At 40.6% G+C, this 17,921-nt stretch overlaps 1 protein-coding gene across 2 annotated transcripts in view; it reads left to right on the top strand.

The window, feature by feature from the left end:
- The window catches only part of EPHA4 (EPH receptor A4), a 138,792-nt gene that overhangs the window by 109,546 nt on the left and 11,325 nt on the right, over nucleotides 1–17,921 (top strand). For both annotated transcript variants that reach the window (XM_074364382.1, XM_074364383.1), the window contains exons 9-15: nucleotides 4,728–4,786; nucleotides 6,620–6,733; nucleotides 6,994–7,179; nucleotides 11,060–11,121; nucleotides 11,574–11,783; nucleotides 13,661–13,810; nucleotides 17,338–17,531. In XM_074364382.1, the coding sequence (XP_074220483.1) occupies nucleotides 4,728–4,786; nucleotides 6,620–6,733; nucleotides 6,994–7,179; nucleotides 11,060–11,121; nucleotides 11,574–11,783; nucleotides 13,661–13,810; nucleotides 17,338–17,531 (975 nt within the window). The remainder of the gene's footprint in view (nucleotides 1–4,727; nucleotides 4,787–6,619; nucleotides 6,734–6,993; nucleotides 7,180–11,059; nucleotides 11,122–11,573; nucleotides 11,784–13,660; nucleotides 13,811–17,337; nucleotides 17,532–17,921) is intronic.

Genomic DNA, 17,921 nt, shown 5'->3' with positions numbered 1-17,921 from the left:
CCACCGTGTAACCACGTTATTGCTTTTTAAAGTGATTTTTGAAAGGACTGTGAACAGTAACATTACAAAATGCAATGATAAGGTCATGCCCTTAAGGACTAATGATCAACTGGGTTTAATTCCTCTGACAACCCTCCCACTCCTCCTTTATACTAATGATTTTCATCAGTTTGTCTCCAGAAGCATCCTGAGCAGTGTGAATTCGGGTTGCTTTAGGCCGGTGTGTCTTCTCCAAGTAGCATTTCACTGTTTAATATGAGAAACATTTTTAAGAAAGAACTAGAATACAAGACGAGTCCCTCAGTTCTAAAGGATAGTTTGTGATCAGAGACAAGTATTATCTGATAACCAGCCATGGTGGCTTTTCTACTGACCTGTTGATTACTGGTGCTGCTGGGTTGCCATTTATGTTAGGGTTATAAAGTACCCCCCTTTCATCAGAATCAAAGAGAAAAAGGGAATTGATTTTAAGAAAAAAATAATGAAGTGGCTATGGCAGAATTTGTGGAGGAGGTGCCCAGATGGCTCAGATTTGGGGAACTCTTGGCATCTCGTATATTAGGAACTTGAAACCTGGAGACAAGGGTAGGCAGTTAACTACACCAAGGTCACACAGCTAGTTGCCTGATCAGGACAGGAGTCCATCTCTCCTGATTTCCAATATTGGCATACATAGATTCTCTTAATGTCTTTTGAACTGAAAAAAATGACCTACCTCAAAAGTTCACATCGACAGTTGAAGCAAACCAGAATTCTCCCCGTCTCCCCCGTGATGTTGGTACCTTTCATGGACTGTGATTTAACGTGTGAGCTAACACGCGCCATAAAGTCAGACTTTGCAAGTTGGTTTTGTCTTCTTCTGAAGGTTAAGATTTTCCACTTTGGAGCGGGAACTGTTCCCATCATGCTAAAACGGTTACCATTCAGTCTATATCTGTCTTCCCCTGGTGTCCTAATTGGAATATTATGATCACATAAGAATGAATACACTTAAATGTTAGCCTAAATTGGCTCTGATGAAGTCATGTAAATTCATACAATTAGAGGGCAGATGGTTCTGCGGGAACATTTCTAAACAACTTGTGTGCAAATCGTACGGTTCAGTTCCAACCATTTCAGAATGTAGCCCAGGAAGAGCGTTGAGCCATCATTCGGTGCAAGAACAATGACAGCTTAAGGAAGGGGAAGAAGAAGGATGGCTTCGATGAATCTTCGCGGGTGATGCCGTTAAACACTGGAAAGGGTCCTCCTGGAGCCGTGCTAGTTATTACATTGCTTTATCTTCTTTAATCTGCACTTGAGCTGAATAAATTACTTACCTTTGGCTAATTAGTTTTGGAACAGTGAACCGCATCAATCAAATCCATCCACTTGATCAGGGAAGTCAGTATTTTAATGCAAGTGGGGTTCATGCTGGGTCCCTGCGATGCTTGCCTCTACTATTCTGTTTGTTTTATCCACTAGTCAAGGTACCAGGAACAACACATAGTTTGGAAGGCAGCGCGGGGGGACCCCTGCTGCTCCTCGGCATTGTCTGTTAATACCTTCAGCCCCTCCCTTTGGCGGAGGGCCGGCTTAGCTGAGAAACTTGCAAAGTTTCATTTGCAGGGGATGCTTTTTGCTTTAACGCCTGCAATGGAAAGTTTCCATGTTTCCTTCTGGTGGTATTCACTCAGCAACCACTCCCCTCCTTCCCTTTATTAATCAGCTTGCCCACGTCTCAGTAATTAGAAAACCTTCCACAGAGGTTTTGTTCTGCCATTCAGGTGATCTGCCTGGGATGTCAGTTTCGGCTGCATGGTTTCCTCCCGGCTGGCTGGCCGGGTAATAAGCCTCAGTGGGCTTTCTTTCTCAGGACAATAACGGACACGTTGTCCCACCCTGAGCCAAAGGAGAAAGGGTCATCAGGTGACAAAGGTAGAGCAGGACTCAGGCTTTTTAGTTTTCAAGGTATTATTAAGTAGCTAATAGGCTACAATTAGCCTTTGAACAGTAATCCTTGTGTTTTTTTTAATCTGCATTTCCTGTTCCCTACTAGGGTCTTCTCCTCCAAGTAACATTCCGGGGAAAGAAATTTCTTTAAAAATACACCTTCTTCTCTGATTGACTTCCTCCTTCTATGTTTAGAAGTCAGAGGAAGGGATGGGCGTGTCAGCCTTATAATTAATGATCTCTGCCATTTTGCGTTTCCTCTGGCTTTGCCCACGTTTAATGAGTGTGTTGTAAAAAGTGTAACTGCACTCCTAGGCCCCTTGGGGCTGCTTCTGACTTTTGGTATCTGCCAGGGTTTTTGACGAACTTACTGACAATTCCAAGTTGGGGCAAAATACAAACTACTGTATACAAAAAAGATAAACAACAAGGGCCTACGGGATGGCACAGGGAACTATATTCAATAGATTGTAATAACCTATAATGAAAAAGAATGTATACGTCTAACAGAATCACTGTGCTGTACACCAGAAACTAACAACATTATAAATCCACTATACTTCGAGGAAGGAAGGAAGGAAGAAAGGTTGGTACAAAAACTTCCCTGCTCTGTGCATTTTTTTCCCTTTAAAGGAAAGACATTCAAATCAGTATTCGAGATCTAAAGTGGTTTAAAAGATACACTTGTAATTTTAGATAATGCTTTTAGGAATTCTGATAAGATATAATCTCTCAAGCTGGCAGGACCCTATCACACCCTTGGGACCTAGCCACGCGTTTCCCTGACACAAAATGCTGTTTTCATAGTGCCTGACCTAACTCTTATATTTCCTTTAAAAGGGGAGGCGAGGGGGAGACATGGAGGGGACTACATCTTTCATACAAATGTTTGGTTTCAGGATGTTTAAACCTATTTAACTTCAATAAAGCAATGGGTTTTGAGTGCAAGTGGAATCCAATTTAAGTGTACTTACTGATATAAAATGTGATGTTACTTGTAATTAACGCTCACTTGGTGTCATCATATAATTCATCTCCACTGTGAGAGGCATGTGAGGCAGAGAGCTGGACAAGACAGACACATGCCCCTGCTACTTGCTAAGAGGGTCATGGGTGAATCACTTAACCCCCGCCTCCACGTCCTCATCTGTACAGTGGGACCAAGCATGTGTCTGTCTGCCTGATTGCTTTCATAGGGTTGTTGTCAAGATGCGATGAGATGATAGATGCGACGGATCTAAAAAATTAAATGCAAAGTAAAAATGCTAGCTATTATTTGGGACTGAATTCCAGGCACTTCGAAGTGAACTCCAGTAACTGAGGCCTCTGTTTACTAAGCTGGTTCCTGCTTTGCAAACAGTTAGGGGAGGAGGTAACATATGTGAGGAGAGCACTTTGAAAGGTTAAGTGCAGTGTAAAGTCCAAGGTATTATTATTCGCAAAGGAATTATACACATGGAGGAACATCTGTAGGCTCTGAGGGGCTGATTGCAGTGCGGGTTCCTGCCTTGCTGACACTTAGGAGAGGAATGTGGGGGAGGAGCTGGGACACATGGCCGTGGTTGCGCTGCCTCTGGTGGCACCACGTGCCCCCCCCCCCTTCTTTTCCATGATCACCCAGCCCTCCTCTACTTGTTCAAAGTTCAGGGATTCAGGGTATCGGATTCGGACAGGGCCACACTGCTGAGACCCACTGTGGCCGTCAGGGAGTCTTTTTGTCCCCACAGAGCCGTGGTTTCCTCACGTGTAAGAGTCTTGACTTACTTTGTCTTTAAAGCTCTAAGAAAATTACAAGACGGTTGTAAACTTCAAAGTAAATTTGACGTTTTTGACCGATATGTAAATGTACACATTTTATTCACTAAAATGTTCTTACCTTCCCAAACTTTAGAGCATTCTAATATCAACTGAGTTGATTTTCCAATTTACCTAAATATACGTACACATACACACACGTATACGTGCACATATATATATATAAAATGTGTCAAGATTACTGATTCAAGATTTATATATATTCAAGATTTCTTTTTCCCAAGACTTTTATAACCAAGCCAGATCTCACTCCTGTTGGGCACTGAGAACAGAATGCCAACTCTAAAACCCTACATCATTTTTTGGAAAAAGGAATTAGGCTACAAATGGAAATTTATTTTTACTCTTGCCCAAGTTTTCTACAAACTCTTAAGGAATGTAATCCAGTACCAAGCAAATATTTACCTTTTAAATGGTCATTAATAATTTAGGAATTTGTATGCAGCGGCTGAAGCCAGTGACCACAAAGCTATTGTTTTAAGAATACCGTATAATATGATAATGAGGTTTTTTTATGGTAGTGGTTATTGTGGTGATAGCAACAGGGTTTATTATTACTTATCACATACTGATTGTTACTGTTATTTGATTTATGCAGAATTCACCTGGGGAAACTTACTTTAATTCAGAATATATATGTGTGTGTATATATATATATGGAAATTAGCCGGTAAACTTATAATCTATTTTCAATAAAACAGATTTCTCCTGGGGATTTAAAATTATAATTATATTATAAAAATATTTGCTTTATCACCTCAGTTTAATACTGTGATTAAGAGCAGAGGTTCTGACTAGTTGTGCTTGAAACCATTATTTACTACCAAAGTGACAAGTTTTCATCCTGTTATTTCACCTCCCACAAACCTCAGTTTTCTCATCTGTGAAATGGGCCTGCAGTATCTGCCTGACTTACATTATGGTAGCAAAGAGCTTGTGGCTTACAGCTTTTGAGAATGTTCTTTTTTAACTTTCAATAGACGGAGTAAATACAGCAAAGCAAAACAAGAAGCAGATGAAGAGAAACATTTGAATCAAGGTACAGAATAATTTTATTTTTAGAGCACGTCTCATGTTTTCTGTTTCGAAATGTCTAAATAATATTCCTGTGGCCATTAATATTATATTCCTTTCATGGAATTATCCAAATAATGTACTTCATAATGTACTTCAGGGTAGCAAATTGAAATAGGTGATTTGTGATTGTTTAAAGTGAGATTAAAGATGGATATTGGGGAATTTCCTCAGATTCTTCATTTTCCTTATTTTATCCTTCACCCTGAAAACGTATTGGTTGAGCTGGCTCAGTTTTGTAACTGGGTGGCAAGATTTAACAGGTAACAGTTTTTCTCATGCTACGAGGAAAATCTGGGGAGACAAACAGAGTAAGGAATTGAACACACCGCAGAATATTGCTGTGGAATTTGGAACAGTCATTATTTCTTCAGTGGATTCTGGTTACTCTGATGTTCCAAATGAGGTCAAAGATTAAATTTAGAGAGTCAGCTCTGAATGACCTGAGAAAGATGGAAGACTCTGAAATGGACAGTGGTGGCTGACGCCCGGAGCACTCCCTGTCCAGTAGAACTTTCTGAGACGGTGGCAGAGTTCTTTACCTGCACCACCTAAATGCATTAACCAATAACCACATGCGCTATTGGATACTTGAAAAGTAGCTAGTATGAAGGAGGAGGTGAATTTTAAATTTCATTTAATTTTAACTAATTTACATTTAAATAGCAACAAGTGGCTAATAGCTACCCTACTAGTGTAGGGAGGTAGAAGAGCACAAGAATAACCTCCAGGAAGGTTTTTTTGGCTGGAGCATATAAAGCAATGAAGAGGCATGGAGTGTCTGACAGTTTTCCATTTGTTCATCTTGTTTCCCTTCCAAAACCACACTTTCTCATTTGTACAAAGTATAGATTTTTTAAAAACAAAAATGCTGTATTTTTTTTTTTTTTTTTTTTTTTTTTTTTTGGTGAGGACAAAACTGACAGTCCTGGAAAATCAAAGGGGCTGGACCAACTAGTGTCCTACACCTCTCAGCATCCCAAAGCCCCAGGAGCTCCAGCAGGGAAAGGAGAGGTGTGAATGCCAGTGGAAAGTTCCCAGTAATCACTAATACACCGTGTCCCAGACTTCTCTGGGCGGGCCGCCTCGGAGCTCACGTGTAGTTTACAAGTGACTGTGGGGTGTGGCTGAATGACACTTCCTAGTATTCAAACCATTCATAATTCAGCTACATTTTCTTCCTTGGAAGCTTCCAGGTGAAATTCAGTGTCTTTACAAAACAGCTCCTTCTTTCCAAAACAGAATAAATTGGAAATCCAATATAGAGTTTGTATCCTCAAATCACCTAGTGGGCATTACCCTTCTTTGTCCATTTAACCTCAGTCTAATGTTTCTTTGTTCATTGTTGGTCCAGATAGGGGGCAAAAGGTGACACCTTGTGACCTGGTCATTTGAGAGCGTTTCTCTTATCCTCCCTAATTGAATATAGCTGGAGATGGTGGGTAGGGCGGGAGCTACTGATTGGGACAACAGTATTTAGCTAACGCATTCCAAATTTCCTTAAGAGACTCTCTTTTCCTCCATGGGATAGATTATTTTTAAAATTTCATCCTTGAAGTGTGAAGACATTGCAGGAACTCAGGAGCGCTACAGCGTCTTAAGTAGCTAACAAGTCTTTGTTTACCCACTAGTGCAAACCAGAGCAAGACTTCAGACATGTTCACAGGTCTCTGCTAAGTGTTTTTCCTCATGCTAGAAGAACTTTGCCTGTGCTAAATACTTTCGGTCCCAGACAACATAAGTTTATTAGTGGTTCCTGAGAGGTATTCAGCCAACATATTGCATGTTTATCACTTAGGTGTTAGAACTTACGTGGATCCCTTTACATACGAAGATCCCAACCAAGCAGTTCGAGAATTTGCCAAAGAAATCGATGCATCCTGCATTAAGATTGAAAAAGTCATAGGAGTTGGTAAGTGTCTGAGTGTCTAATAAGCCTGTTTTCTTTGTGGATGTTAAATATAGTAAGGGTGCAGATTATATAAATGTATATGAATATATTGTATGTGCATTTATATGTAAATATCTGTGTACCTGGAATTTCCTTGATCTATTTAAATGAGCACAGGGCCTGGCATATAACAAAATCTCGACAGATGTTAGCTCTTAGGCATTATTTTCTCACCTTGACTGTTTCTGGTTCAGAGTCAGTTCTTTTTTTCTCTCCCGCAGGTGAGTTTGGCGAAGTGTGCAGTGGGCGTCTCAAAGTGCCTGGCAAAAGAGAAATCTACGTGGCCATTAAGACGCTGAAAGCTGGTTACACAGACAAACAGAGGCGGGACTTCCTGAGCGAGGCCAGCATCATGGGACAGTTTGACCACCCGAATATCATTCACTTGGAAGGCGTCGTCACCAAATGTACGTGGGTCACCCCCGTTACAAAGCCAAGTTAGAAGTTACTGGCAAATTAAACACACATTTTCTTTCCAGGGCAATGACAGATGGAGCAGACCCACTGATTGCTAATAGGAGGAAATCAGCGCGGGACAAGTCATTAATCTTGTAGTCAGCTCGAAATGGGTCCATGGTTTAGGCTGATGCCTTATTTCCAAGGCAGCTTGTGTGAGATTTTAGGGAAATTAATATTGCAGATTTTTGGTATGCCTCGCCATCTTTCAAATCTTTGCTAGACTCAACTGATTGTCACAGGGTAGGCGCAAGCAGATGGGAAGCAAAATAAATTATACTTTTTGTATAAAACACAACAAAACTTCACCACACCTTGTTCTGGAAGCTTCCGTTCCAGACGCAGGGAGTGAATCTTAGGAATCTGTTATGTTGGGGTATTTGCTTGTCTGCTCTGCTTGATTTATAGCAGTCGCAGTTCAGCACCTATTTACAGTAACACCTGGTTGAACCTTCCTTTTTTAGTCCATTAGCATTCGCTGAGCCCGTGAACCACGCTTCAGTTAAAATACGACACAGCTCAACAGATGCGTTTTGCCAAGCAAGCCCTGAATACATCTGTAAGGCTGGCTAAGACCAGCGGATAAAATGCCACATGAACAGGGCAGCTGAAATGGTTACGACTGAAGCTGGCTCAGCTCCAGGAGCCGCAGTACCCACTACAGTTACTACAAGTCAAGGGTCTTGGAAGCCTGGATCTGTGTCTCCAGGAAGTGCCATTTAATTTGATTCCAGCTGTCCCTGAGAAGCATCCTTCATCCATGGGTGCAGAGTGGCTGCTGCAGTGCGTGAAGTGGAGGTGGTTAAAGAGCAGACTTCGGACATGAGATCTGGGGCAGAGGGGGTGTGAGACACAAGGGTACATGGGCTTTAAGAAGAGATTATAGATTACTAAAAAGCGTGAGCACGTGGACACTAATTTAGCTGTCCTCAAACTTAAGACATCAGAATCCTGGGAAACTCATTCAGACACTTTTCCTGGACCCCATCCTCGGAGGTTTGATTTGGCAGGCGGGGCCTGTGAGTTTGCATTTCTGAAGAGCTCAAGTTCAAGCAGACCCTCATTTCTGGGACCGCCCTTTGAGAACCATTGGCCTGTTCACCAAAGACTTGCACATAGCACGTACTGCTAGTAAAGCCGGTGGTCTTGACTAGTTACTCAGCCTTTCAGTTTCCTCATCTGTAAAATAGAGATAAAAATAGAACTTGCTGTCCAAGGTTAGTTTGGATCAAATATTTAGTGTATTTAGCATGATGCTTAGCAAATTTAAAAAAAAAAAAAACTAAGTGTTAACTAGCATTGCTGTGTCTTAAGAAGCACATCTTTAAAGAAGCCTATCTTTCCCCATCTTAGGAATCCTTCAAAAACGGAACCTTCGTGCTGAGGATAAATAAATTTCCACCTAAGGTGAAGGCTATAATTAGCATAGAATAGCTCTCTTTGCTTCTTAAGATTAGTTTTACAGACAGGATATTTTTTCTGTTGCCTGTGGCCTTCGGGGCTGCCCAGAGCCCTCCATTACTTTAATTAAAAGATAACATTCCTTTTAAATGCTTCTACAGGTCCATTTTCTCAAAAGGAGGCTCTGTTCAGCGTGGGGTGTTTTTCCTGGGGCAGACAGTTGATTTTCGTAGCACCTCGGCAGAAGAGAGAAGGAACAGGGGATCTTTGTGTTAAAGTCCCACCGCGCCTCTAAAACACGTAGCTATTACGGCTGTAACTGTTATAAACGACTGGATGCATTTGCATAATGAAGTTGTCACTGAATTTAAATGATTTAAAATTTCCACCAGAGGAGCTGTCCCCTCTCCCCCATTTCCCCTCCCAGCTGCATCCCTGCCTGTTTCAGGGAAGGAGCTGCCTTCATCTGGGAACCCCGCCTGGGACCATTTTATAGCCCCTCTGCTTATAGAGGCATTCATCTTTATTTCTCTTGTAGAGCAAAGAAAGATTCTGACAAATGGCTGTTTTTAATAAACATAAATAGGAGTGTAGAAAAATCATGAAGTTGGACTAGGGAGATGTGAAAGTGAAAAGATGGAATGCAAGAGTGGGAATTCATTACCAGCAGTTCCTTGAGTAACTTTTTAAGTGCATAGGGAGGTGATAAATTCTTGCCACTACCCCCCTCTCTTTTGGATGTTCTGCTGTCTTCCCCGCACTTCAGAGGGATCCGCTGAAATGCAATGAGGTGTTAATACACCGCCAAGAGAGTCACCCTTTCTCATCCGTTGACAAGGTATCTTTTGATGGAGGCAGGTTAATTAAAACTCATTTAGATGCATTTGTTCTCTGTGGTCATAGATGTAGAGGGTAAATGAATCTGGGGACCAAGAGCTTCCCATTGATATTTGATGGAGGATGGAAAGGTGTATCGGGACCACTTCCTCCAGCCCAGAGGGAAGAGACTAGAAGTGGTTTCCCTCATCCTTTGGTCTACACCAAGATTTTCTGCTTTCTCTGCCAGCTTTCATTCATCACTTGACAATAAAATGTCTATCGCATGGTTTTTTCATCCAACATTTTTGCCTCTGAAAGGTTCTTGGGCATGACACCCAATGCACAATCAAAAAACAAATTGATAAATGGGACTTTCATTGGAATTAAAACCTTCTACCCTTCCAAATGTTTGCCTCTGAAATGAAGACATTTCCCCATTCCCCACATCAGCACAGAGTCTCATCTGATAGGGGCTCTGGGTGGGAAATGTATTTGCTTTGAATAATTATGGGGGTTTTCCAGCAGGGACACATCCCAGCCCATTTTCCCTGACTGCATGTCTAAGTCCAAACAGGCCACAGGGGATGGCAGTGAATATTTTTGATTTATCAAATTAAATTCTTTTCCTCCTAGAAACTCTTTTATGTTCTCTTTGCTTTAACCCTTCCGTTAGTAAAATATTGAAGATTTTCCCCCTCACCCCCACCCGACTCCCACAAATACCCTTTAGAAAGAGAGAATTTCAGACCTTGAGTCCACAGCAATTAAGAAACTGAGGAATGATTCTGATTTCCTAAGGTCCTTAGAAAGAAAACTAAAGTGAAATGAAAGTGTGATTTCCTCCACTTCTCCCAAACCTTAAAATCATTTTGATGTCTTTGCTTAAAAAAGGGAATGGGGCGTATCACTGTTCAAGTACTGAATTAAAATTGCTATCTAGGATGAAATAACTTATTGAGCCTTTTCTGTGATTTTGTTGTTTTTGTTGCTGAAGTCGGCAGCCTAAGGAAGCAGATAGAATAAGTTTATTTATAGACAGAGAAAAGAAAGAATATAGCCGCTGACCTGAGCAAGGCAGGAGGAAAGAAGTTAATATTGCACATGCTTGAGTTTTAAGATGTGTCTGGGGAATGACATATCCAGCATAGCTACCGCTCCCAGTAACATGTGTTTCTCTAAATAGGTAAAAAAAAGTTTCTCCGTTCATTGATTTCTTTAACATTGCGCAAGTGGCTCTTCTGGGGACAAAATAAATTAATTATCCTAAAGATTTGTTTCTCCTTTAAACAGGCCTGCCCATTTATCTTCTCTGTTTGCTTGAGAGTGCAAATGCCGATTCATGTGTTCCCTGGATACCGGAGGCCACTTTAGTTAAAGACCTTGTCAACAGGCCGCCCAAAGGGTTAACCTTCCAGATGGAATTTAAACCTACTCGTCCTTTTAATATTTCATTCCTAGCTCCCCACAGCTGAGGCACAAGCTTGGCTTGTTTTAATTAAATTAGATCGCACAAGACAGGTGTCTTGGCAGGAAAATTGTGCACAACCCATTTTTATCTCATTAACTGCAGTGCTCATCAAGGGTTTGTGTTTTTCTTTCTGAAAACTCTAGGTAAACCAGTAATGATCATAACAGAGTACATGGAGAATGGCTCCTTGGATGCATTCCTCAGGGTACGTGACTACTTTGTATTAAACCCAAGAATGTTGGTATTTGGAAAACTCTATCAGATGCCTAGTATCCATTCTGTCTGGTTGTGTTCATGGAGTTTTCTTAATGGGGCAAGGGAAGAAGTGGAGAAATGGAGAATGATGTGATTTTTAAAGGCTATTCAATTATCCATGTTCAGGGAGGGTAGTACTTGATTTATTCTTGTATCGTGGGGCTGTTTGAGCCATAGATTCATTACAGTTGGAGAGTTTCCATCTATCACAGGAAGCGAACCCACTCCTAGGATATACGCCACTGGTGAATTAGTGGCTTTGGTCAGAAAGGCCCGGAAATAATATTGAGTTTCACTGCACACCGGATACAGATATCAGAAAAGATCCAAGTAATAAATGCTTGGTGAAAATTAATTTGGCTTAATGCTAACGAGATCGTACCTCATCCCTTTCCCGCACAGAAGAACGACGGCAGATTCACAGTCATTCAGCTGGTGGGCATGCTCCGTGGCATCGGGTCCGGGATGAAGTATTTATCCGACATGAGCTACGTGCATCGAGATCTGGCTGCACGGAACATTCTGGTGAACAGCAACTTGGTCTGCAAAGTATCTGATTTCGGCATGTCCCGGGTATTGGAGGATGACCCGGAAGCAGCGTACACCACCAGGGTAAGGAGGATTTGCGACCTCCGGATGTTGACTCTGATGAAACTGTTCCTTTCACTTTGATGTTTAAGCCCTTTTGTGATTTTACAACTTGCCTCATCCTTCAGAGCCTCTTCATAGCCAGGCATCCATTTTTAAACCATGTTTCCAAGAGGGATTTTCAAACAGCCTCTGGATGTGTGACCGCTTTCCAAAGCCACAGACTAGAGCATCACGTATTACTGAATTTTTTTCACACAGTCCATCCTTCCTGTTTGTTTTAGATTTCCCACTGGGTTCCTTTTTATTATTTAAAAAAAAAAACTCATTTTAAACAAGACCAAATACTGTTTCTGGTTGGCTGCCTACTGAATCTGAGAATGTGTATACAGGATTTATAAAACATTTACACTATGCAAGGTTTCCCACTATCTAATGGCCTTCATTTTACTACTGGTAGATAAGCCGGGATTAAGGCACAGTTAAGAGTTATCAGCATACAGTTAATGGCTATGCTATCTTAGCTGGACCATCTGAATATAAGATCCTAATGGAATAAATGCAGAATCATAAAAGTTATTGGCCATTAGGACTGACACTGTTAAAATCCACATGAAGCAGACCAGCCACTTCCCTCCGTTAATGCTCACCATTTTGTATCTGCAATAGTAAACGTTGGGGTTTTTTTGTATAGTTTATTGGGTGTGGGGGTTTTTGGTTTTCTGTGGGTTTTTTGGTTGTTTTTTGGGTGTGTTCACTTTCTTTGGCTGTAGTTTTGGTTCCTTTACATCTCCTCTTCTGAATTCTAAGTCCATTCATTTAGGAAAGAATGCATCTTTGTCCATGCTAAAGACTTTTAATTTTTTTTTCCCAGTAGTTGGAGAAAGGAAAGTTAAAGGAAGCTTCTAGAATGGTACATTTACATAGATAAACTCTTAGCTAAATATTTAAAGAAGACAGAGGCAGTATAAGTGTCCCGCTGCAGAGAACAAGCATAAATGTAATACACTAGGTTTTCAGAGTAAACGACAGCAAATGAATGCAATTTCCAGTACAATGTATTGCCCTGTTTAGTAGCCCTAATAAAGCGAAGAAAACTTTTAAAGAATGTCCTCTTGAAAAGCTGAAGTATGTGAATTAAAGCTGAATGAATTTCCCCAGATGGAACCCTAAGAAATATGAAACTCCACTGAAAATATGTTGCACATAAGCATAATCAAACAAGAGGCATTTGAGGCCTTTTAACTTTTCTTGGGTAATATTCAATTGCTTTACCATTTTTGCAGGTTTAAAAAATAATAATAATTATCAAAACCTTGCCCTCACTCCATTAAAGTCAGTAATGGCTCTCGCATCTGTTACTATTCGACTTCCTCTAAGAGCCTTTTTAGCATATTATCTTCTAGCTACGTTGGGAATGTTTCTCATACTCTGTAAGAGTTGGATGGACAGTGGGATGGCTAGAAATGTTCATATCTAACTTCCTTAGTTGATGATGTCAGAAGCAATATTAAGTATTGCCTTTGCGCTCCTGGGCAAGAGAATACAAGAAGTTGTAATTACTATCAGCTGCACATCCATTGATAGACACCATGAATGATGTGTATTTTGTAAAATCTAAAATTCTCTTTCTTCTACAGTATTGCCTTAAGCAGAGCTCAGATAATAGGGAGATTAAAAAAATAAAATTAAAGTGATTAGTTGTTTACTTCCCTAAAGAAAACATGTGAGAACTGTCTCGACCTGGAAGACTTTAGTTGGAATAAGTGAGTCCCTTGTTACTGTTTGGAGAGCTGTCTCAGGGATGCTGTCGTCCTGCTTGGCAAATGGTAGCACCATTCAGAAACTAAAATGGCACATCAGTGTACTCGGGGAATAATTTACAGCTTGGATATTCACAGGGTGGCAAGATTCCTATCCGGTGGACCGCGCCAGAAGCAATCGCCTACCGTAAATTCACATCAGCAAGCGACGTATGGAGCTACGGGATCGTGATGTGGGAAGTGATGTCGTACGGAGAGAGACCCTACTGGGACATGTCCAATCAGGATGTGAGTCTTTATACTCTGAAATATATGTCTTTGCATTGAGATTCAGGAGGTTTCACACTAGTGTCTGATAGTGAGTGTTGAGCTTGAAACGATATATTACGCTTAAGATTCTTGATACAAATGTGTCTAGTAATCTAGCTAAAGCTTATTATGGTCATGGATTTCAAGGACCAAGATTACAAAGCCTAAATGGTGAAGTATGGGAGATAGGTAGGTAGGTAAGTAGGTAGGTAGGTGCATAGCTTGATATGTAGTGATAGGTGACAATATTTTTGCTTGATTTACTTTCAAACCCATACTGAAACAAAATTAAACTTTGAATTTTAAGAAAATGCAGAGATATGGGAAAAACACAAATTTCACATGAGATGAAATTGACACAAAAGGCTTATTGGAAGAAAACTAGTGAATATTTTAAAGCTGGCAAAGATGTAATTAGAGCTTGCCCCTTGAGGACTCTAAAATCAAGCTTCACTAAATGACCCTTTGTAAATTATGCACATCCCTTTAAATGTACCATCTGGACGACTTTGTAAGGGAGTATCCTCAATGCCTGCAACTTCAGAAAAGCATTCAGTAATGACACTAATAAGATTCCAGAGTAATAGAATTTAATTACAAACATCTCCAGTGAGAAAGAAAAAAACAAATCTAGACCGGGGGGGTCTTCCTAGAACGCGGATTAGCTAATTCTGGGACGCTGTTAGTTCTAGAAGGGTTGGAAATCAGAACAAAATAAAATGGCCACTTTTTGAACTTTCCTAATTTTATATGCATGAGGTAGAAATGTTTACATGTGTTAAGTATGAGTGTGTTTATGGATGCGTGATACTCAATTTATCAATAAAAATTCTCTTTTAGAAAAAATTTTCTTTTAAAAAATGTTCTCTGGTGTGGAATGTTACCTGACCATCTGCCTTGCCCTGAAACAACAGGACTTTGCAAAGCCTTGATAATTAAGTGACAAACCAGGGACACTTAAGAAATAGGATGCTGGTTGCCTTATCAGTAGAAGAATGTTCATTACAGAAGCTAATGCACGCCATGTCCAGTGCGGCAAGAAGAATTCTCTAACCAGATTAAGAGGAATGGTAGTGTTGACATTGCATTATCTGTAAATTACAAAGGAAGGTTCATAGCAAATCAGAAGAAAGACAGCAGCCAGCATAACTGATGGATAATTGCAGGCTAGAGAAAGACTGTGGAAGTGAATGGAGTGTAATCTATTGTTTGCTGAGATTATGCTTTGCAGACACCTTCAAGTACTTTTCTTACGGTAACATTTAGTTTCGAGTTAGAGACATTCAGAGGAACAAAGACAACCTAGAAAAATGAGGAGTGCGTGTATTTACTTACTGAATTATTTGATAGTTAAGCTTTTCTTTCTTTCAGTTGAGAGTGGATGCTTTCAAGAGGGGAATATCTGAAGATGTTGTTGGTTTTCCTGCTCTAAATAATTCTGACCTAGAGTTTTGACAGTTTCTACTATATTAAAAACAATTCTGTTGTTGTTTTAAACTTTCAGTTGTCTGGCTTTATGCATGAAAAAGCATCTGAAGCCAATTCTCTCCCACAAATAATATTGATGTATCATTCACGTGTATTTGTCTCTGCGTTGGATTCTGTGTAGAACAGGAATCAATGGGAAATGTAACTGGAGAATAATTCTCGTGGGTAGAATTCATTGGCATATGGTGAATAGAGTCAAAGTAACAGTGGAAAATATGTCAAAAAACTTACCAAGGTTTATGTTTGTTTTAATGCTCTGTGCCCCAAAAAAACATTCAGCAGGAAATGGAGAAAATATGCTTTGTTAACACACAAGCCATCTTCCAAGCTGGCAGTGGAGAGGGAGCTAATGAGAATCTCCTAGGCAGTCTGAGGGTTTGTAACAAATTGTGTGAACCTGGCATCAGCCCAGTGTTGCTTGCATTCTCATCAGTTCAGTGTAAAATGTTTTCATCTCGTCTAGAGTCAACGCCATGCACCTGGAAAGATAAAAGAAAAGTCAGAGGATCAAACTGACCTAACGTAATTGCCAGAAATAAATACCACCATGTCCAGTAACACATAGAAGGCTGCTTTGGAAGCAGAAGTAAACAATAGTAAGACAATAGGATGTTGGCAAACAATGCGTGGGAGGAAAAGGTTCAGAGGGCTTAATAAGTCACAAGATGATTGTTAAACTGAAATAGTATCCTGGTTGAAGGGACAGCAGTTATACTGGTACATAGAAACTGGTCCCAACTGAATTGAGTTTTTTCTATTGAAGACCAATCGTTGAGCAGTAATAGACCCAGCACAGCGGGAATCCGACATTGTCATTGAGGTGGCTGCAGTCTGTGGTGGTTTGGCTAGGCGCTGTCATTTTAGTAGGGGGAAAAAAAAGGACTGATTTAAAACAAATAAAACTTTTTAAAATCTCCAAACAAAAGCACCTCCAGAAACTCAGAGGATACCTGTAAATAAAGCTTATAAGTAGCCAAGAAATTAAGATGACATTACCCTTTTTAAATTGGGCATAAGTCATATTATATTATGTTACTGGGATTCACACCCTAAAGAAGGGCAGTTTAGAGAAAAGCCAATAAGAAAAATACTGTAATGCCTGTGAAGACAGATTTGAAAAATTAGAATTTGAAAAATTAGAATTACAAGCCTATTAAATGGTTTATGGCTTATTAGGCAGGAGGATCACTCTGGACAGGAGACAGTTATCACCTATCATAGCTTCTTTCCTTAGATCTGTAAGGGTCTTCTTTTAAATATAAATGCCCTAAAAGAAGTTGCTTTTATTATGATGATGATTTAAATTTTAAATCTAGTTATTAACACCTTTAGCAAGGTCAGTTGACAGCCAGATGAGACCAAGAAAGAGGTACAGAATTGGTAAATTGGTATATTTTGGTCTTCCAAAAGTGAAAATTGCTGGGCATCTAAAGAGGTTAAAGAATGTGCTATTTTAGAGAGAGGCAGTGTCTTCTGGATTGGGCAGGTGGGTTCTGGTACTGACCCATTAGCTGTCTGAACAAGAGATCACAGGCTTAAAATAATGCAGGGGGACTCCCATTTTAAAGGAACTATTAATGCTTCCCAAGGAAGGTCTCTAACTCTAAGCTAGAGTGTCTTTTCCTAAGAGAGTTTAGCGGATGCTGGGGAGGAGAATGGAGAGGGTCATTGCCCTGTGGTCTCTGGGGGCCAGGCCAGCACCGTGTTGTTGATCTGATTGGGTTCTAACCACTTTGGAACACTGATGCGTCTTCACTTGAGAGTTTCAGATGGGCATTGTCTGCTGTTCGAGAACCCCTCATAGCAACAGCTGGCTTGCCCGCCCTGTTGCCAGCAACACTTAGGTCTAGCTTTGGCTTCTGTGCAGAAATTGGAGCTGTTCCCGTGCTCAAGCTTGCTGGCAATTTAATGTACAGGGAACTTGCCAGCAGGAGGGTGAACTTCTAATAACAGCTTGCCTGGCAGCTTAACATAACCATTCTGGTTTTTGTTTTTTTTTTTTTTTTTTTTTTTGAAAGGTGATTAAAGCCATCGAGGAAGGCTATCGGCTGCCCCCTCCAATGGACTGCCCCATTGCACTCCACCAGCTGATGCTAGACTGCTGGCAGAAGGAGAGAAGTGACCGGCCTAAATTTGGGCAGATTGTCAACATGTTGGACAAACTCATCCGCAACCCCAACAGCTTGAAGAGGACGGGGACCGAGAGCTCCAGGTCAGCCATGCTTACTTAATAGTGATGTATGAAAGAATATATTAGAGATGGCAGGTGAGTGGTGACTCACTTTAATTCCTGCCTTTTAGTCAGAGGCCACTTCACAGCAATCTGCAACCTGAGTGGCTTCTGTCTCACTTAGTGGAGTATATTTATGGCAGTTCCGTTGGCCATCTTGAAGAGCCTAGTACCTGTCAGGTCTCAAATAGAAGGAAAGAAAAAAAACAAAAAAACAAATTGGGGGAAAAAGAACAGCGACAAAGGAATAGCCAAAGTGTTTATGTTATGAGACTGGACCTGAAAATTTAGGAAGAGGGATGAAATGTACTTTTGGAAGATGGTTGGATTACTAGATGCTATATTTTGCCAAGAGGAAAGGACCATTGGGTT

The sequence above is a fragment of the Camelus bactrianus genome, chromosome 5, assembly GCF_048773025.1.
Source record: "Camelus bactrianus isolate YW-2024 breed Bactrian camel chromosome 5, ASM4877302v1, whole genome shotgun sequence".
Taxonomy (NCBI): Eukaryota; Metazoa; Chordata; class Mammalia; order Artiodactyla; family Camelidae; genus Camelus; species Camelus bactrianus.
The sequence above is the reverse complement of the archived record's forward strand: the minus strand, read 5'-3'. Positions and strand labels throughout refer to the sequence as shown.